This window comes from Schistocerca cancellata, chromosome 1 (genome assembly GCF_023864275.1).
Source record: "Schistocerca cancellata isolate TAMUIC-IGC-003103 chromosome 1, iqSchCanc2.1, whole genome shotgun sequence".
NCBI lineage: Eukaryota > Metazoa > Arthropoda > Insecta > Orthoptera > Acrididae > Schistocerca > Schistocerca cancellata.
In genome coordinates, this window is record NC_064626.1 from 621,957,355 (window position 1) to 621,979,357 (window position 22,003).

Here is a 22,003-nt window from a genome sequence, read left to right on the forward strand (position 1 = left end):
GATGATGCTGAGGCAAGGTTTGAAGTTAAGAAATTTTCAAAAGTTACAGGAGGTGATTTGGGGGCAGTGGGATGGAGGAGTAACAGAGTCAGGGTTCAGTATTAGTCTGTGGTTGAGTCTGGTAGAGTTGGTGGCGAAAAATTGTTTCCACTCTAGGGGCTGGGAGAAATAGAAGATGTCCTTGACAAATCCTGCATTACTGGATTTGGGAGTTGGGCAAAAGGTGAGGCCCATGGAAAGGACTGATGCTTCTTCAGGGCTAAGGGTTTTGGAGGAAAGGTTCATGATGGTGTTTCAGCTCTGTTTAGATACTGGTTTCTGTGTGGTGGTGGGAGAGAATTGTAGAAGATGGGGTAAATGCAGTAAGGGCAGGGTTTGTCAGCTATGAGGGGATGTGGAGGAAGTTTTGGAGGTTGTTGTAGATACGAGGGGGGACCCAAAAGATACCGGACTCCGAGGGCGCTGCCACTCTTAGACGTAGTGCAGGGTTCTCATGCTAGATGGTGTTAGTAGAGACCTACATGAAACAGCTGTGCAGATGGCGTCAGTGTAGAGCTGAACGTGCAAGTGTGGTATTGTGTTTCTCTGACTGTTGGCGGGTTACCTCTGTGAAGTTGTTATGGCAACTTTAAAAGAACAAAGAGTGTGTGTGAAATTTTGTTTCCTGCTTAAAAAAACTGCAATGGAGACACACCAAATGCTTCAGGAAGCTTTCCAGGAGGATGCTATGAGCTGCAAACAGGTTTTCGAGTGGTTTGGGCACTTTAAACATGGTGAGATGTGTGTTGAAGACCAATCTCATTCTGGACGCCCTTCAACATCACGAAATGAGGAGAACATTGAAAAGGTCCACCAAAAGATCAACGAGGATCATTGCCAATACGATTGACCAAATTTCAGCAGAGACAGGAATCAGTTGGAACTCGTGCCAGTGGATTTTGAGTGAGGATTGGCACATGAGACATGTTGCTGTTAAATTTGTTCCGTGCCTTCTCACACAGGAGCAAAAAACCATCCGCATGAATGTGTGTCAGGACTTGAAAACAGAGATTGCACGTGATCCAAACTTCTTGAACAAAGTCATTACAGGGGATGAGAGTTGGTGTTACAGGTATGACCCAGAAACCAAGCAAGTGTCAAGCCAGTGGAGGACTCCCAACTCTCGCAGACCAAAAAAAGCAAGAAAAGTGAGGTCAAATGTGAAGACGATGATCATTGTTTTTTTTTATGTTCGTGGAATTGTGCATCGGGAATTCGTACCCCCTGGCCAGACTGTTAACCAGCACTTTAACTTGGATGTTTTAAGGCATCTGCGAGAGGATGTGAGGAGGAAACACCCAGAACTTTGGCGATCAGGTGACAGGTTCTGCATCACGACAACACTCCAGCACACACAGCCTTACAAGTGACCCACTATTTGGCATGTCAGAGGTGGTCTGTTATTCCCCACACTCCGTATTCGCTCGACCTAGCCCCGTACGACTTTTTCCTATTTCCACGAATGAAAAAAAGACTAAAAGGGGAACGTTATGATGATGTGGAGGTGGTAAAAAACAGCTTTGCAAGGGGCACTGGACAATATCAAACTTAAAGAGTTCTAAACATGCTTTCAACAGTGGGAAAAAGAGACTTGACAAGTGCATCGCATGTAATGGAGAGTATTTTGAAGGTGACTGAAGTAATTTTGTTAAAAGGTTCATAAATGAAATTTTTATGACAGCAATCCGATTTCTTTCGGGTCCCCCGTCGTATGATGGACAGCAGGATGGAGAGTTTTCTGAGATGCCATTGTGCATGTTCCTCTTGTTCATGGAGGGCAAGAATTTCAATGTGTGGTACGGGTTCCAGGAATTTAGGATTGCATAGCAGGAGAATTTCACAGTTTGATTGATATGGTTTTCCACGACTATGTTACAGGGGATAAGAATTGGTGGAATCTGAACAGATGGAGCTCATTGTGGAAGTACAGGTGGCAGCCGGACACGGGTGATTGGATGGTAAGGCCATTTCAGGGACTCCATGAGCCAAGCAACAATACAGGAATATTATGTGGGACTCAGTCCTGGCTAGGGATAAGGAATCTTTTCTGCATTAACGCAGATGGAAGGAGCAAGGTTCCATGGCATTGGAGAAAACCCGTAAAAATATGTAAATAATGTAGAATTCATCAAAAAAAATTCCCAAAAATAAATGCAAACATGTTGTGAAAAATTACAGAAAGAAAAAAATGGGTGAAATATGGGGAAACAAGGTAAAATCGGAGAGATAGACTAATAGTGAAAGGTGAAAACCAACTGCAATCGGCATGAACTCACAGTGAGATCAAATAAAAAAAAAGTACAATTCTTGTAATGCGTTCCAGATCTGTGGGTTGGCTTAGTGTGAAGAAGGGGGATGGAAGACATTACTAGATTAGGTGAAATTATTACTTGTGAACTGGAATATGGAGGAGAAAGAGTGGGGGTGGGAAGGGGTTGGTATGTTCAGATACAGTCTGTGTGACCCAGGAAAGGTATGGGAAATAACATGTGAAAATATGTGAGAGTGATGGAGGGAGAGTGAGCAATTTGAAAGTAAAGGATTATTGATATCAGTGGGAGTAATGTGGGAAATGAGATGCTGCTTCAACAGTCAGTGCTGACTTGTAGCTGCCTCTTGTGCATGGCTGAGAGGAGTGATACAGTGTGGCTTGTAACTATAGGGTGCAGTGTGGTTTGTAAATTGACAAGAGAAAAACAAGAGAGGATTGACATTGAGTATAGTAATGCATCAGAAAATAGTAACAAAAGGAAATAGCATTGGGTTAAGGATGGAAGAAAAGCCACCAGGCAAAATAAAACAATGGAAAATACAGGATGGAATGTAACAGTATTATAAAAAGGATAGTTGCTACTCAGAATATAGTGGAGATGCGGAGTCGCAGATAGGTGCAACAAAAGACTGGGAAAGTGAGCTTTCAGCCAATGAGGCCTTTGTCACGCAAATGCGACTAACACACACAACACCACAGTCACTGGCAACTGAAGCCAGACTGCGAACAGCAGCGCATGATGAGAGAGGCATTAACAGGAGCCTGAGGCAGGGAGGGAGAGGGATAGCAGGGTAGGAGTGGGGAACAGTAAAGTACCACTAATGGGAGGGGGCAGGGGTGAAGTGGAAAGAAAGTAGGGCAGCAGGTGTAGTTGGGAGGTTAGATGGAGGATGGGGAAGAGAGGGAGGGGGGGGGGGGGGCGAGGAGAGCAGAAAAAAAGCAAAACGACGGGGTGTGTTGGTTGATTAGAGGGCTGTGCAACACTGGAATGGGAACAGGGAAGGGGCTAGATGGGTAAGTACAATGACTGATGAAGGTTGAGGCCAGTAGAGTTACCAGAATGTAGATTATATTGCAGGGAGAGTTGCCACCTGTGCCATACAGAATAACTGGTATTGGTAGAAAGCATCCGGTTGGAACAGGCTGTGAAGTAGTCACTGAAATCAAGAATGTCATGTTGGGTGGCGTGCTCAGCAACAGGATGGTCCAGTTGTTTCTTGGCCACAGTTTTTCAGTAGCCATTCATGTGGATAGACAGCTTGTTGGTTGTCATGCCACATAGAATGCAGCACAGTGGTTGCAGCTTAGCTTGTAGATCACATGGTTGGTTTCACAGGTAGCCTTTTCTTTGATGGGATAGGTGATGTTTATGACTGGACTAGAGGGGTGGGAAGATGTATGGGACAGGCTTTACATCTAGGTCTATTATAGGTATATGAGTCATGAGGCATCTCACAGGATAGATAAGGATGGTTCTCGGGTAAGTGGATCAATATTTATTGTCTATAATACAACATACATTCACCAGTAATCTTTATTTTACAGTTTCCATTGCCAACTTTAGCCCATATAAACAGATACTCGTCAGCATTTAATTTCTTCTTTCTTCTGGTACTCAACACAAATGGCATAGATGGAACAAGCATACCATATGGAACTTTAGCCAAGAGTCCTGTTGTCTCTGCTATACTCCATGTTTTCCAACATAAAATGTTGGCATCTGGAAAGGCTTCAAGGCCACCATAATCACAATGGTTGCCCCACACTACAGCAAGTGTCAGCCATGTACTACCTCCAAACAGAGCTTGTACATCACACGTGAAGTTCAGGCGTAGTCCTCGAAACACATTTGGACCTCCAATTAGCTGTTGTTTATTGAACGGTCCAGCCAAGTCAATATCAATTGCCTTCAAAGCACGATAGACAGGAATGCTGTGCCGCAAGCGACGTCGCCATGCACGTCGCCGAGGCATTGCTGTGGCACGTTAATACAGTGTTGATACATTGCAGCTTATTCTAGTCGATTTAAAAAATTATTGTTGTCTCTTTCATTGTTGGAGACCATACAGTATATTTACTTAACCCGTGTTGCTCAAAAACTCACTTCCGGTACGTGTTATTGTTATGGGATTTTTGTATTTGTGTCACAAAAACTCTAGAAAACTCAAGGTCTTATCAGTTATTTGATCTTTGTTGTTTGTGGAGTACGGGGAGGTGGGCGGGTTGCCGTCATACACAGCTACGTGCTTTGGAGTGCGCGTGACCTTGATTTGGACTTAGTCTCTGTGAGCGCTCGGCAGCCTGTGGCGCGCGATTCAAACTGGGGCCTAGTGTTGCTTGAAAACTGTTTTTTGTCACTGTGATAAGGCACAATCGCGCTGATAAGGCCGCTGCAGGGGTCCAGCGGCACTTCCGGTCTGGGCGCCAGTCACTCCGCAGCCGCCTTGGCGTGCGGATGTATAGGGGATTTTAATAGAGCATTTGCAGCGCTCAGCTTAAGAGTTGTCCTTCATGATTTCTTTATTTGTTTTCGTTTTCTTATCAGTAAATTTATTGGTAGAGGTGGTTATTGGTCGCGCCAGACCACTCCGTGAGATTTTTTTTTTTTTTAATTTAACTTAAAGTTATTGGTTTAGGTTAGATTATTAGAGCCTCAATAGAATTAAAGCCTAGACAATGGCCTCACGGTAAGTGAGGTCAGGTGTTGTGTAGGGATGGACAAGGATATAGTGTAGGTGGGCAATGATATACCACTGTGGAGTGGGTGGGAAGGATAGTGGGTAGGACATTTCTTATTTCAGGGCATGAGGAGAAGGTACTCAAAATTCTGGCAGAGAATGTAATTCAATTGCTCCAGTCCTGGGTGATACTGAGCCATGAGGGGAATGCTCCTCTGTGGCCAGACAGTGGGAATTTGGGAGGTGATAGATGACTAGAAATATAAAGCACAGGATATCTATTTTTGTACAAGTTTGGGTCAGTAATGACGGTCAGTAAAGGCCTCAGTGAAACCCTTGGTACATTTCGAGAGGGCTAGCTCATCATTACAGATGCAACAGCAATGGGTGGTTGTACTGTATGGTGTGAAATGGGTAGCAGCTATCAATGTGGAGGTATTGCTGGTGGTTTGTAGGATTGATATGGGCAGAGGATAGGTTTGATATGGACAAGGATACTGATGTAGCCGTCTTTGACATGGAGGTCAACGATGAGGAAAATGGCTTGTTGGGTTAAGACCAGGCGAAGCGAATGGGGGAGAAGGTGTTGAGCTTCTGGAGGAATGTGGATAAGAGTGTTGAGGTTCTGGAGGATTGTGGATAGGGAGTCCTCACTCTCAGTTCAGTTCACGATGCCATAAATGAACTTGAACCAGGTGAGAGGTTGTTATTCTGGGTGTTTTGGAAGGATTCCTCTATGTGGCCCATGAACAGGTTGTAGTAGGATTGTGCCATACAATTGCCCATAGCTGTACCCCTCATTTGTTTGTAGGTAATGCCTTCAAAGGAGAAGTAATTGTGCATGAGATACAGTTGGTCATGGCAACTAAGAAGGAGGCTGTCGGTTTGGAAGGTAGTGTTCAATAGCAGTAAAGCCATGGGCATTAGATAAGGAAGTGTAAAGGGATGTGGCATCAGTAGTGATGAGCAAGGCACCATGTGCGAAAGGAACAGGAACTGTGGAGAGTTGGTGGAGGAAATGGGTGGTATCTTCTATGTAGGAGGTTAGGTTGCAGGTAATAGGTTGAAGGTATTGGTCTATGAGAGTGTAGATTCTCTCAGTGGGGGCACAGTAACCAGCCACAATAGAGCATCCTGGGTGGTTGGGCTTATGGACTTTAGGAAGCATGTAGAAGGTGGAAGTATGGGGAGTGGTAGGGATTAGGAGAGATGAACTCTGAGAAGAGGTTCTAGAGTGGGCCTAAGGATTTGAGGAGAGATATGATATCATGCTGGATTTCTGGAATGGGTTCACAGTTGCATTGTTTGTAGGTGGATGAATCTGACAGCTGGTGGAGTTCTTCTGTCAGGTAATCCTTGCAAGTCAAAACAACAGTGGTGGAGCCTTTGTCAGCAGGTATGATTATAAGGTAGGGATTAGTTTGTAGGTGGTGGATTGAGGTTCCTTCTGCAGATGTAAGGTTAATTTGCATGTTGAGGGATTTGGGAATGTTGAGGAGTTTGGGGAATGATGATGAGGCAAGGTAAGAGGTTAAGAAATTCTGGAAAGTTAACAGGGGGTGATATGATGTTCAGTGGGGGATGGATGTAGGAGTGAAACAAGGCAGTCAGGGTTCAGCCATGGTCTTGGGTTGAGTCTGATTGGTAGGGTTGGAGGTGAAAAAGTGTTTACACTCTAGGGACCAGAAGAAGGAGAGGAGGTCTTTAACAAGCCCAGCATGACTGAATTTGGGAGTGAAGCAAAAGATGAGGCATCTGGAAACAATTGATACTTCTGCTAGGCTGAGGATTTTGAAGGATGATGGTGTTTCAGGTCTATTAGGTTTTGGATTCTGTGTGCTTGTGGGAGGGAGTTTTTTTTTTTTTTTTTTTGGGGGGGGGGGGGGGGGAGTCAATGTAGTAGGCCTGTGAGACAGGGTTTGTAAGCTCTGAGGAGACATGGGGGAGGTTCGGAGGTTGCTGAAAATGTGGTGGACATTGGTAGTCCAAGGCAGGAACAGGAAGTTCACAGGGTCCATCATGAAATATACAAAATAGATCTCCTGTGCCATATCTTTCCAGATATTCACCAAGTCCCAAAGTACCGCTGTCTGACCAGAGAGGAGTATTCTCCCACGACTCAATATCACCCAGAACTGGAGCAAGTAAATTACAGTCTCCACCATGACTACCTCTCATTGTGCCCTGAAATGAGAAATGTCCTACCCACTATCCTCACGCACCTCCCACACTGGAATTCCACCAACACATCAAGTCTCTTTACTTCTCTCCTCTTCTGCTAACCCTCCCCCCCCCCCCTCTCCCCCACCCTCCATCTAACTTCCCAACTGCACAATTTACTCTACTCTCTCTCCACCTCATCCCTGTATGCTCCCAGTAGCAGCACTTTACCATACCCCACTCTACCCTGCTATCCCTTCCTCTCCCCATCCCACCCCTCCTTACAATCACCAGGCAGTCTCTCCCATAATGCACTGCTGTTCAGTCTGGCTTCAGCTGCCAGACACTGTGGTGACGTGTGTGTTAGTTGCATTTGTGTGTGTGTGTTTTCTATTTTTGCCACAGGCCTCATTGGCCAAATCTCTCTTTCCGTCAGTCTTTTTGTCATGACTATGTGTGACTCAGCATCTCCGTTATTTGGTGAAAAGGACATTGCTAATTATCATGTAGTGGAGATGCTGAGTTGCAGACAGGTACAACAAAAAGACTGCTAAACAAGTTAGATTTAGGCTAAAAGGCCTCCTTCTGAATTATACAATATACACACACTGTCATGCAAAAACAACTCAAACATGCATGAGCTCTGTCTCCAGCCACAGAGGCCAGACCACGTGCAATAGTGCATGATGGGAAAAGCAATGTGGATGGTGGGGGGTAAGGAAGAGGCTGAGATAGTGGGGCAGAGAGGGGATGGGATAGCAGGGTAGTGGTGGGGACAGAAAAGTGCTGCTTGTGGAATCATAAAGGGACAAGATGGCGAGAGGGTAGGGCAGCTAGGTGTAGTTGGGTGATTAGGTGGAGAGGTGGGATGGGGCAGAAAAAAATTGGTGGAATAGAAGTCTGTTTAATGCTAGAGTGGGAACAGGGAAGGGAATAGGTGGATGAAGGATGGGGACTAACAAAGTTGAGGCCAGGAGAGTTGCAGGAATATACTATATATTGCAGGCAGAGTTCCTACTATCACAATTCAGAGAAGCTGGTGTTGGTAGGAAGGATCCAGATGGCACCAGCTGTGAAGCAGTCATTGAAATGAAGAATGTTCTGTTGGGCAATGTGCTCAGCAACTGGGTCATCCAGCTGTTTCTTGGTCGCAATTTGTCGGTGGCCATTCATTCGGACAGACAGCTTGTTAGTTGTCATGCCCACGTAGAATGCAGCACAGTCATTCCAGCTTAGCTTGTAGATATCATGACTGGTTTCACAGTTAGCCCTGCCTTTGATAGTATAGGTGATGCTTTTGACTGAACTGGAGTGGGTGGGGGTGGGAGGATGCATGGGACAGGTCTTGCATCTAGGTCTATTACTGGGATCGAGTAGGGATGGATGAGGATATTGTGTAGGTTTGGTGGGCAGTGGAGTACCACTGTGGGAGTTGGGGAAAGGATAATGGGTAGGACATTCCTCTTTTCAGGGCATGAAAAGAGGTAGTCATAACCCTGATGGAGAATATGCTTTAATTGCTCTGGTCCTGGGTGGTACTGAGTCATGAGGGAAATGCTCCTCAGTAGCTAGATGGTGGGACTTTGGGAGGTGGTGGGTGACTGGAGAGATAAGAAATGGGAGACATGTTTCTGTACAAGTTTGGTAAAGTAATTACAGTTTGTTAAGGCCTGAGTGAGACCCTTGGTATATTTTGAGAGGGACTGCTCACCACTGCAGATGTAACAACCATGGGTGGCCAGGCTGTATGGAAGGGACTTCTTGATATGCAGTAGGTGGCAGTTATCGAATGGGGATATTCCTGGTGGTTGGTAGGTTTTATATGGATGGAGGTAACAATGTATTGATGTAGCCATCTTTGAGGAGGAGGTCAGCATTGAGGAAGGTGGCTTGTCAGGGTGAGGAGGACCAGGTGATGCAAATGGGGTAGGTGTTGAGGTTCTGGAGGAAAGTGGATAGGTTGTCCTCACCCTCAATCCAGATCATGAAGATGTCATCAGTGAATGTGAACCAGGTGAGTGGTTTGGGATTCTGGGTGGTTAGGAAGGATTCCTCTAGATGGGCCATGAATAAGGTGGCACAGGATGGTGCCATGTGGGTCGCAGATTTCTTTGTAAGTGATAGCATAATGATGATGATGATGAGGTCCCATACTCCGAGAAGCATAGGGGATGATGCAGGAGACCCGCACCGCTGTACCAGGCAAGGTCCTAGTGGAGGTGGTTTGCCATTTCCTTCTTCCAACCGTAACGGGGATGAATGATGACATAAACCCTTGGTATTGTGGTTTAAATGACTGCATGTTTGTGATTTGTTATATGCAGAAATAAACATCATGGTACTGAATTTAGTTTCTGGTTTATTATTTAAATTACATCAGTACAGCTGTGCCTCTTCTTCACTTGTCAAAGAGATATATACATTTTGTGCATCAGTTTTACTTCCCGAAAGAGAAGTATTACAATTTCCTCATTGATAATGTTTTATAATAAACAATGATTAACTGTCCTGGGTCTGAAGTTAAAATGAGGGAACTCATATTTAGTCTATAACTAAGCAAATTATTTTCTTTGTGATTGCTTCTTTACGACCTTACTACTTGTCTGATAATGGAAAAGCTTTTCTTTAAAGCTCCATATATATTGATTCTATAATATATCCATATATCTTATTTATTTCTCTTTATGTTATGTATAACACAGAACACAGAAAGCTCACTTCTGTAGCCTTGAATCTGTATTCTTTTTGTTTCTTAATACCAGTGGGTCACTGATACATACATGTAGTGTACTTATTATAATTTTTGTAGGGTCCTTCTAAAAGTCCTTTTTTCCTATAGTTCTGGTAATCATTACACACACACACACACACACACACACACACACACACACACACACACCTATACTTAAGTTTTGATTTGAGATTTTATGTTCCTATACTCTTTTTCGTTTAGTAAGTTCACATTGTAAAATAACTTCCTGAATCTGATGTGAGTGAAAGACAATATCTTGCTCATCTGTAGGCCCATTTCATACCAAGGATCTATGCAACATAGTAAGTTAATGAAAATGTAAATGGGCACTTACTGTGGGATATGCTGAGTGGGTAAGCACTCGATCACTGCGTGGTACGTGAGGTGCTGTGAGAGAGGAGAGTATGGAGCAGGCTGCGACTAGCCTTGCTGCCTCCTCACAAAGCAATCAGCACACTGGAATCAACATTGCATTTCACAGATTTCTGTGTCTCTTTTTAAATTCTGTACAAATTTTCCATCATCTATCTTTACTTGTTATAAAACTTTGTATCATCAATTAAAATATCTTGATATTTTAAATGCACAGGGAAAGGTGGAGGCTGAAATCCATTTGCTCACAAAAGAAGAAGCAGAGAAAAATCCAGCTGGTCTGGGAAGAAATGAACCAGATCCTTTGGACAAACCTAAGTGAGTTCTGGAATCTTCAGTTGTGTGTTATACATGTCACTAATTCCATTAATGTTGTAAAACTTACTATTTCATACATCATCAGAATTGCAGTTTTCTTTTCATTCACTCATTTATTAACACATTATGTTCTACATGGTCCATTATGATGAAGAACCTTCAAGGGTGTAGAACAATTAAAGAAATGCATTGCCTGAGAGTAGCACCTTTTGTAGAAGGGTAGGTTGAAAAGTAATGCACACATGCTTGTAGAATGTGACCTAAATAATATTGAGAAATGTACCAGATGGCATGCAGTAGGTAGCGTGCATCTCCGTATGCATATTCAACTTGAATGCATTGTGTTCATCCGACGCATTTTGAGTAGCAGAAGAATGGAGATGTGTTCTATTGCTATGTCAGTGCAAGTAAAACAGTGTGCTGTTACTGAACTTTTAATGCTGAAAAAATGACTAGTGAGATTCATGCTGTTTAAGGTGGTGGTGCTGTTGACAAAACTATTAGAAATCGATGGGCAAAAAAATTCTTGGTTGTGAGCCTGGAAAAGACGTAATAGTTGATGAAATGCACAGCAAACATCTGATCATTGCCACAGGTGAAAAACATCACGAACTCATCAATTATTTGATTCAAAATGACCACTGAATCACTAAAAAGCATAAGGCAAACCACATTGGAATATCCAAGGAATATGTCAGCTTCATTATTGAACAATTAGGATACTATAAAATCTATGCACAGTTGGTACCATGTCAATCTACAGGTGAGAACAAATAGTATTGATCACAATCTGTAAGCAACTTTTGCAGCACTACTGTGTTGGAGAAGATGATTCCCTTGTGAATATTGTGACAGGACATGGATTGTGGGCCATCATTAAAACCCAGAAGAGAAAAGACAGAGAGCTGATTATTGATATCTGTCCTCTCCTCAGGTGAAAAAGTTAAAAACCAAACCATCCGGGGAGGGGGAATCATGTTAGAGGCAGCCTGGTGCTAATATTCTTGTGATATGACAACATTTGTCCACACACCTCACACCCAACTGAAGAAGCTCTGTGAAACCTGAAGTTTAAACCGATGCCACATCCTCCTCACTTCCTTGATCCTGAACCTTGTGATTTTTGTTTTTTTCCTCCACTCAAGAGTAATCTTTACACATCAGATGATGTGTTTTTGTTCATCTACAAACATGTGTCCACTACTTTTCAGCCTACTTCTGTAACAGCATTTTGTGACATTTATGGTAGTCTGCTCATGTCATTAACTTAGACTGTTGTCAGTGTATCATTTGAGCTGAAAATGCCTGCACAAGAACTTATTAGTAATTTACTATATACAGAAGTATTTACTGATGATTTTCAAGTTATAGCATTCAGCTGTGTATATCTGGCACAGCGAACCTCATATTAATACAAGGAGTCTTCATGGTCATTAGTGGGTGTCTTTTACTTGTGCAGCAACAAAGCACAAAATCATGTTTTATAAGTTATCTGCAGCAAATTGTTTGTAAATCAAAGAACTCTGTATAATAGGGATCAATCGAATGAGGCAGTGCTGCTGCTAAGAGATTGCTCTCATATTCAGGAGGATGCAGTTCACTTTATTTGGTCATCCTGATTTGGGTTTTCCGTGATTTTTCTAAATCACTTCAGGCAAATGCCAGGATGGTTCCTTCATCATGGTCACAGCCATCAATGTGTGTCTACCTATGTTTTGAGCTAGTGGTTTTCACTGTATTACTGTGACACTGTATCACTGTAAGATGATTCTTGGATGAACAAAAATAAATGGAGGTAAATAAATAAAAAGAATTACAGCAATCATGAAACTTGGATGAACAAAAATAAAGGCCACTAGATAAATAAAAAAATAAAGCAGCCATCAATTCCAGAACTGATTTATGCATGTGCTTTTGTAAACATAATCCTATAGGAGATAATATATACTCATATTTCCCTGTCTTGTGTTCAAGTCACCCTAGGATTTAACAGCTGTAGTTCCTCTTTCTTTCAGCCAGGCTTCATCAGCAAATAATCCAGACTGTTGTTCCTTTAACTTCTGAAAGTCCATCTGCCATGCCCCAATTCTGGAACCATATGTTAGCCTGACCTCTGCACAGATGCTCCTCTGGCATGATAGCACCTGCAGCTTGGCTATATGTAAAGGTGTGCCCAAATGAGAAGAAAGTTTAATAGCAATATTATAATTACAGTTCATCTGGAACAGTAAAACTGTGCATAATTGCTATTGACATTAATAATCCAATCCCAATGTATAGGAAGTAAGTGGATAGCTTCAGTGTAAAATCTCCTTGGTTGCTGACAGATCCAGTTTTCCGTGGTGTCCTTCACTTCCTTTTCACGGGTGAACCTCTGACCTTTCGGAGATTGTTCTAAGTGGCCAAAGATATAAGGGGAGATATCAGGGCTGTAAGGAGGATGTTCTGGGACCTCGTCAAAGTTACTGAAGGAGGTTGTGGGTCTTCTTGACTATGTGAGGCATAATGTTGTTCCAGAGAATCACTATCTCAGCTGACAGGACGCTCCTGAACTTGTTTTTGCCTCAACAACATGTTTTTGTACTATTCAGCATTAACTGCTGCATCCTGTGGTAGCCATCTGATGAGCAGAGTTCCTTCTTTGCCAAAAAAAAGTAACTGAGCATCACTTTTTGGGTCTTCAGGGAAGAGTGGAATTTTTTTGGAAAGGAGAGCTGGAATGCTGCTGCTCCATGCTCCTAAATTGTTAATACAGGTTAGGAACAGCAGAAGGCCTATAACACTTCCTTGAGGAATGCCAGACACTTCTGTTTTACTCTATGTTTTTCCTACAATTAGTATATATTGCGACCTTTCTATCACGAAATCATGAATTCAGTCACTCAATTTTATTATATGGACTCAATTGGAGATCCCCCATTGATAGCACTCATTAAATTATGTTAATAAAGAACCTTTGTGTTTGACAAGAATGATATTTCCTGCTTCTGTGTTGATTACATGTCAATAGACCATTTTCTGTGAGGTAATTCATAATGCTTGAACACAGTATATGTTCCAGAATTCTACTGCAAAGTGGCCATCAGTGGTATGGGTATGTAATTCCTCAGATTACTCTTATTTCCTTTCTTGAGTACTGGTATGATCTGTGCAACTTCCCATTCTTTTGGTGTGGATCTTTCATCAAGCAAATGGTTGTATATGATAGCTAATTATGAGGCTATTGTTTCAGCATACTCTGAAAGGAACCTAATTGGTGTACTATGTGGACTGCTTTTATCGAGTGACTTGAACTGCTTTGCTGCACCGAGAGTAACTACTTCTAAGTTACTCATCACCAGACAATAAAATGAGTGTTTCACCAAACAGCTGTTCATTTCTTCTCAAATCTCTGAGTGTACAATGAAGGCCTCCAGACTTTTTGTGCATCATAATACATCGTCCTATATAATGAGGCAATGTGATTGGAGTACTTCCCTGTTTCAGAATTTTTGTTGTATTCCATATTGGTATATCAACTGATTTTCATATTCAGTGTCAATTTTAGTGCTGAAAGTGCTTTTTGGCCCACATCCAAAAGAATTGCCACAATTACAGATATTGCGATTGCCAGTACAGTATTTTTTCATGATACTGTGGGTTTCAAAATAAGTGAAATGAGAAAAGTTTGCCCGATGTCTTTGTGTATATATAGCAAATACAATCTGCTACTTTGGCTCATAACTGCATTCATAATGCTGTTATATGTCATGCATTGTTCTGGAACCAGTTTCAGAACATTTGTTTGAACAAATGTATTCAGTTCATTCACATCAAAGTGTGTTTCTCATTGCAAATCATGATCAAAAGGATGTTTGCAGATTGATCCAGTGCAGTTATTCCCAATTGTACATGTGATTTGTTAGTCCTCAATTGAAGTAATGCCCCATTATATTGGACTGGAGTATGTCTTCATTCATTTAGTCTTTGTATTTTGCTCAAAGATCTTTTGGATTGGATGGGAAACATGTTGCCAATATGATTGCAAATAACATCCATATTTGCTGTGGTTGATGGTTATTTGATGAGTACGGATAGTTCTCAGTTCTTGGAAATATGTTGATCCAGATACATTTTATAACTGGAATCACAAGTGAAAGCATTCTGTGTTGTTTGGTTGAATAATGTACAGATGGCATAATGAATCAGTCAGATATAAGTTGGGATTTCCTACATCTGCTATACCTTGTTTGTGATATTGAAACTTCTTCATTGATGCTCTCTATGTTAGTGTCATGGCACTTCAGAGTAGAGTAGCATCTTAGCAAATGTATCACCCACACGCAATGAGAAAAATGCAGTTAAGATTGTCGGTGGTTGTGAAAGTGCTCTTGCATTGCATCTTCTGTTGTGTCCATTTTCAAGGTGCAATGTAAGATTGACAATTGCTGGATGTTATTCATGGATTGGTAACAATAAAACATGCAATAATGCTTCATTACTCCTAACGTACTATACCAGTTGATATTGGCAGACTTCATTGATAGGTACTGTTTCATTTTCTGCTCCAAAAACAGCTGTATCACTTCTTCTGTTAACATATTTGCAAATTTACTCGAGTGTTTCCCCTATTGCAATACTCAACATTGGCGTATGCTTTGTATGTTTTCAAGAGTAATGATATCTGTGATACAACCCAACATTTATCAACATCATCATCTTTTTTTAGTACTTTTAAAGTGGTGGATTTGCCTCCATTATCAGTTGATTGTTGACAATACTGTGGATATCCATCATTACCCATGGTAACCTTGGCAAGTAAGTCTCTTGGCTGCAGTTTTCTTATATCAGACATGCATGGTGAATTAAAAGCCACATAGACCATAAATCATGTGTTTGGTGACAACTTCAAATAAGGATGGATCAGTGTAAGCACTGATATTTATGCTGAGATGATTTGATCGATTTGACGTGGTGTTTCTTTTTCAATCAACCAAATTGAAATATGTGCATGTGTCAATCTTATTTGATGTGGTGTGACTTTTTTGATCAACCAAATCAGAATTTGTGCATGTGTGAATCTTATTTTTGCCATTCAGTGGAACACATCCAACAGCATGTCTCTCCAAAATCATGATCATTGACACTGAAATTAATTGAAGATTTCAGTTTTTCTTTGAACACATGTGCTGAGATATCATGATGATGCAGTGATCCCTGTCCATGGCCTCTGCTTCCAAGTCACTTTCTAGTGCACCCAACATGGTGGATCCTCCCTCACAGCAGGGTGAGTGATGGGTGGCAATGTGTTCACATCACTCAATGTGGAGACTGGGTGCCTGGCCTCACCCATTCACCCTGTGAGTGGACAGGTGGCCACTACTTCAGCAGGATCCGAGCAGGCACACAGAGGGGAGGGGTTTACTAGTTATTGGGAGCTCCAATGTTAGGCATGTTATGGGCCCCCGTAGGCAGATCGGATTCAGAGCTTGAAAGGAAGCCAATATGAACTCAGTATGTCTGCTGGGGGGCCTCATCCGAGTTGTGGAGGTGGTCTTGCCTGTGGCTATCGAGCATGCAGGGTGCAGCCATTTGCATATTGTGGCTCACATCGGCACCAGTGACACCTGTTGCAGGGGTTCTGAGGTGATCCTCAGTTCTTATGGGCTGGTTGAGGTGCTGAAGACTGCTGGCTTCACATGCAGGATGCAAGCAGAGCTCGCGATTTGCAGCATTGTTCCCAGATTGATTGGGTTCCTGTGGTTTGGAGCCAAGTGGAGGGTCTCAACAAAAGGCTTCATCAACTCTGGGACCATCTTGGCTGCAGATTTCTAGACCTGCATTATCGTATGGGAATTTGTAGGAGTCCCCTTGATAGATGAGGGGTGCACTACACAAAGGAAGCAACCACCGGGTTAGCAGAGTACTCGTGGTGTGTACATGATGGTTTTCTAGGCTAGGCAGTAATTTGAGGTGCTCTGATGAACACTCGACAGTTAGTATAAAGCAAGGAAAGTCAAACAGCATTCAGAATAAAGACACTTCAACTGCCACTGTTTTATCAGTAAAATGGCAAAGTATTCATAATAAAGTTCCCAAATTTACTGCCCTCCAGGAAATTTCTCACACTCAAATTATTCTTGAGACCAAGAGTTGGCTGAAACTTGAAGTGAAGAGATCTGAGATATTTAGCAAGTTGTGGAATGTATATCAGAAAGACAGATTAGAGGCCATAGGAGGGGGAGTGTTCATTGCAGTTGACAAAAATATTGTCTCTATTGAGGTCGAAGTTGAGTATGACAGTGAAGTCATGTATATCATGTATAAGTGAAACCAAGTTAATTGTTGGATGTTTTTACTGGCCACTCAATTATGCTGTGACAGTTCTAGAGTCATTCAAAGGAAGTCTACGGTCAGTAGCACATAAATACCCAGATCATCAAATACTAGTTGGAGACGACTTTAACATGCCAAATAGAGACTGGGATGTCTATGGCTAACCTACCAAGTATAGACTAGGATGTCTATGGAGTCATTGCGGGGGGCACAGGCAGACAGTCATGCAAAATACTTTTGAGCACATTTTCTGAAAATTGTCTTGAGTAGCTAACTCGGCAACCCACACAATGGAGATATCTTTGGCCTTGTAGGTACAAATAGGCTGGACCTTATTGATAATGTCAGTATAGAAACAGGGATTAGCGATCATGATGTCATTATAGCAACTATGATTACAAAAGTTAATAAATCAGTTAATAAAGCTAGGATAGTGTTTCTGCTTGATAGAGCTGATAACAGTAATTAGCATCTCACTTAGATAGTGAATTGGTATCACTTAGTTCTAGTAAGATGGATTTAGAGGAATTATGTGCAAAGTTTAAGCAGATTGTAAACTGTGATCTGGAGAGTTATGTGCCTAGTAAGTGGATTAAGGATGGAAAAGACCCATCATGGTTTAATAATGAAATCTGGCAGATGCTGAGGATGCAGACTGTTTCACTCTCATTTCAAAAGGGAATGCACAAATGATGTCAAGCGAAAGTTAGTAGACATTTGTGCATCTGTGAAAAGATTTGCACATGAAGCATACAACAACTACCATTGTCACATCTTAGTGAAAGATCTGGCAGAGCACCCAAGAAAATTCTGGTCTTACGTAAAATTGCTAGGTAGGTCTAAGGCTTCCATTCAGTCCCTTGCTGACCAGTCTGATGTGGCAGTCAAAGACAGTGAAACAAAAGCCAAAGTTTTAAATTTCACATTCAAGAAATTGTACAAACATACCATCATTTGTCCATTGGACAGACTCCCATAAGGACAACATAGTATTAAGTATACCTGGCACAGAGGAACAACTGAAAGATCTGAAAGCAAATAAATCACCAGGTCTGGATGGAATCCCAGTTAGATTTTACAAAGAGAACTCATTACTAACTTGCATTTATCATGAATTAATCTCTTGCCTAGCACTAAGTCCCCATTATACAAGAAGGATAAAAGAACACAGCTGCAAAATTACAGACCAATATCCTTAAATTCAGGTTTTTGCAGAATCCTTGAATATATTCTCAGTTGCAATATAATAAACTTTCTTGAGACTGAAAAGCTTATGTCCAAGAATCAGCATGATTTTAGAAAGCATCGCTCATGCAAAACTCAGCTTGCCATTTTCTCACATGATATACTGAGAACTATGGAGGAAGGGCAACAGGCAGATTCCATATTTCTAGACTTGCAGGAAGCATTTGTAATGGTGCCTCATTGCAGACTGTTAATGAAGGTAGAAAGATATGAAATAAGTTCACAGATATGTAAGCGGCTCAAAGACTTCTTAAGTAATAGAACCCAGTACATTGTCGTCTATGGCGAGTGTTCATCAGAGACAAGGGTTTCGCCAGGAGTGCCCCAGGAAAGTGTGGTAGGACCACTGTTGTTCTCTATATACATAAATGATTTGGCATACAAGGTGGGCAGCATTGTGCGATTGTTTGCTGATGATGCTCTGGTGTACGTTAAGGTGTGGAAGTTGAGTGACTGTAGGAAGATGCAAGACAACTTAGACAAAATATCCAGTTGGTGTGATAAATGGCAACTAGCCCTAAATACGGAAAAATGTAAGTTAATGCTGATGAGCAGGAAGACCAAACCCATAATGTTTGAATACAATATTACTAGTGTCCTGCTTGAAAGTGTCAAGTCATTTCAATATCTGGGCATAATGTTACAAAGCAATATGAGGCAGAATGAGCATGTTAGAGCTGTGATAGGTGAATGGTTGACTTCAGTTTATTGGTAGAATTTTAAGAAAGAGTGGTTCACCTGTAAAGGAGACCACATATAAGACTCTGATGAGACTTATTCTGGAGTACTGCTCAAGCGTTTGGGATTCATATCAGGCTGGATTGAAGAAAGACATTGAAGCAATTCAGAGACAGGCAGCTAGATTTGTTACCGGTAGGTTCAATCAACACTTACGTATTACGGAGATGCTTTTGGAGGAAAGGTGATGTTCTTTTTGAGGAACAGAGTTGAGAAAATTTAGAGAACTGGCATTTGAAGCTGACTGCTGAACAATTCTATTGCAACCAACATACATTCCACATGATGACCATGAAGATAAGATACAAGAAATTAGGTCTCATATGGAAGCATATAGATAGTCATTTTTCCTTTGCTCTATTTGTGAGTGGAACAGAAAAGGAAATTACAAGTAGTGGTACAGGGTACCCTCTGCCACACATCGTACAGTGGCTTGCAGAGTATCTATGTAGATGTAGATGTAAGTGATTGTCTAGTTCACAGAAGTTCTTTTGCATCATTCCATGTAAGATCACGTGTATGTAATAAGAAATCTAGGTGGGCATATCCACAAATGTATTATGTCATTGCATCTTGTGCATATTCACACATGTGTTGTGGGCTCCCTGTAAATGTGATTAAAGCATGACTACTTCCTCCAATTCAAAAGGATTCACACTGTCGTCATTAACAAGTGCATCATGTAAATGAACTCTTATATACCAACATTATATTGAAAGAACAGTTGTAAACATTTTAAGATATGATTTTCAACCTTTTCACAAAACATCAGTTGATATGATAAATGGCTCCATCACATATCTGTCCACATTAAAACCCACCAATCACCTGCATTTTGACAGCTGCCATCCCATCCATATCAAAAAATCCCTCCCATATAACCTGGCCACCCAGGAATGATGTATCTGCAGTGACAAGAACCTCTTTGCCCAACATGCTGAAGATCTCACAAAGACCTACACAGACAGGCACCGTCACTCAGACCTATTTCACAAATTTCCTATGCCCTATCCCTATGCACCAAACTGAACCACGTCCTTCGTCAGGGCTTTGGTTATCTATCATTGTGCCCTGAAATGAGGGATATCTTGGCTAAGATCCTTCCCAACCCTCCTAAAGTGCTGTTTTCACCCCTCTGACCTCTGCAACATCCTAATCCATTCCTAACCACTCCCAATTGCAACACCTTGCCCCAGGGATCATATCCTAGTGCAAGATATGCCCAATACAACCACCCAGAAATTCATTATCCAGTCCTGTCACAGGATTATCCTACCCCCTAAGAAGCCACGCCAGCTGTGAAAGCAGCAATTCATTTACCATCTCTGCTGCAATCAATACACAGCTCTTTATATTAGTATGACTACGAGCCAGCTGCCCACCAGGATGGTTGGCCACTGCCAAACTGTGGTCAAGAGCAAAGTGGACCACTGTGTGGCACAACGTGCAGCTGAACATAACATGCTTAATTTTAGTGGCTGCTTCAAAACCCAGGCAACCTAGATCCTCCCCTCCAGCATCAACTTTTTTGAACTGCACAGATGGGAATTGTCCTTATATCCTTACAACACATTCTTTGCTCCCAAAATTATCTCAACCTCAACCTACAATAACCTACTGTCCCTCCACATTCCACCCAACAGTTTTTTGCCCCCTCTGCCCTATCACCTCCTCCCAATTCATATCCTGTCACCCTTATTGTGTGTCACTGTCTGCCAACAAACCTACCAGTCTTGTCCCCTTCTCTGCTCCTCTCCTTTTCTGCTCCCCTTTCCTTGCCCCTGGTCTTCCATATCCTCCTGACACTGTGCATGGCAGCCTTGTCTGCCATCTTCTAGTCGCTGCATGCTCTGCCAGACAGCCATCTTCTCTGCCCCCACCCACACCCTCCTATCCCTCCCCCTTCCCTGTCTCACTCCAAATTACTCCTTTCATTCAATGCAACAGTTGAAGCCTGGCCAGAGCAGCTGGAGATAGCAGTCATGTCAGTAAGGTGTGCCTGGTTGTGTGAATGTGTCTGTGTTTTCCTTTCTTTTTTGAAGAAGGCTTTGGCAAAAATCTAAGGGTGTAACAGTCTTTTAATTGTGCCTGTCTGCAGCTCAGCATATCATCTTCATGGCGAGTAGCAATCTAGCATGTTCATAATATTGTTGACATTCTGATGTGGACTTTCCATTGTTTGATGAATAGTAATTTATGGTATTGGTTCTTTTACTTGTTGCATCATTTGTTGGTCCATTTCTTATTTTACTATTGAAGTGATACATCCATCTTCTCCTTGCTAATACAAAATAAGATATTGCAATCCATCATGTGAGTGATGAGTTTCTGAGAGTCATGGAACATGACCATTTCTGTGAGGAAGAATTATATCATGTGAGTTACATTCTTTGCAAGCGATAATGATTGCCACTGCATCACATTTTGCTGCATTGTCTCCTTTGTGTTGGCAAACATGTGGTTTGTCTATGCTAATTAAACTTTGTAGCCTTCAGCTGGCATCTCCCCAATGGCAGTTCTGAATAGTCAGATTAATTTGTTGTGCTGATCGAATAAAGTTTGTAATGCAGTGATAAATTTTTAGTGCCCATATTGAATCAACAGTGTTCATCAGTTTGTTCAACAGAGTTCCTCATAAAGTAAATTTGAACACATTTATGATCTGTGTTTGGAAATGATCCTGCATGTTTTGCTGTCCCAAATGATTTCATTTGGAAACATGAACTGTACTTGTGTATGTTTACCAAGAAATACTTTGATTGACTTATGTCACTGGAAACCAGTGTTGATAATGGTACAAGTGATAAATTTGATTCTAACAAATTCACTTTGAAATACATGCAGCACATTTCTGGTGTTTCATTCTTCAGTTTGAGGTTACAACAATACACACATAATTATCCATTTTCAAGTGAATACTGGATGAAGGCTGTAATCATAATCAGCATTGTAACAGAATGCACCAAGATGTAAACCAGCATCCAGCATTTGTCTGAATTGGTCAATTGCATATTGGAATGTTATGCAGTCTTGTTTCTTGTTGCTCATCTGTTTCAGATGAACAAGCTCAAGTACTGCATTCTCAAACAAATTCCGATCTTGCTTCCAAGTGCT

At 41.8% G+C, this 22,003-nt stretch overlaps 1 protein-coding gene across 1 annotated transcript in view; it reads left to right on the plus strand.

The window, feature by feature from the left end:
* LOC126161969 (otoferlin-like) overlaps positions 1–22,003 on the plus strand; it is a 994,328-nt gene that overhangs the window by 961,226 nt on the left and 11,099 nt on the right. The window contains exon 35 of the mRNA XM_049918162.1: positions 10,491–10,591. Coding sequence (XP_049774119.1) covers positions 10,491–10,591 — 101 coding nt within the window. The remainder of the gene's footprint in view (positions 1–10,490; positions 10,592–22,003) is intronic.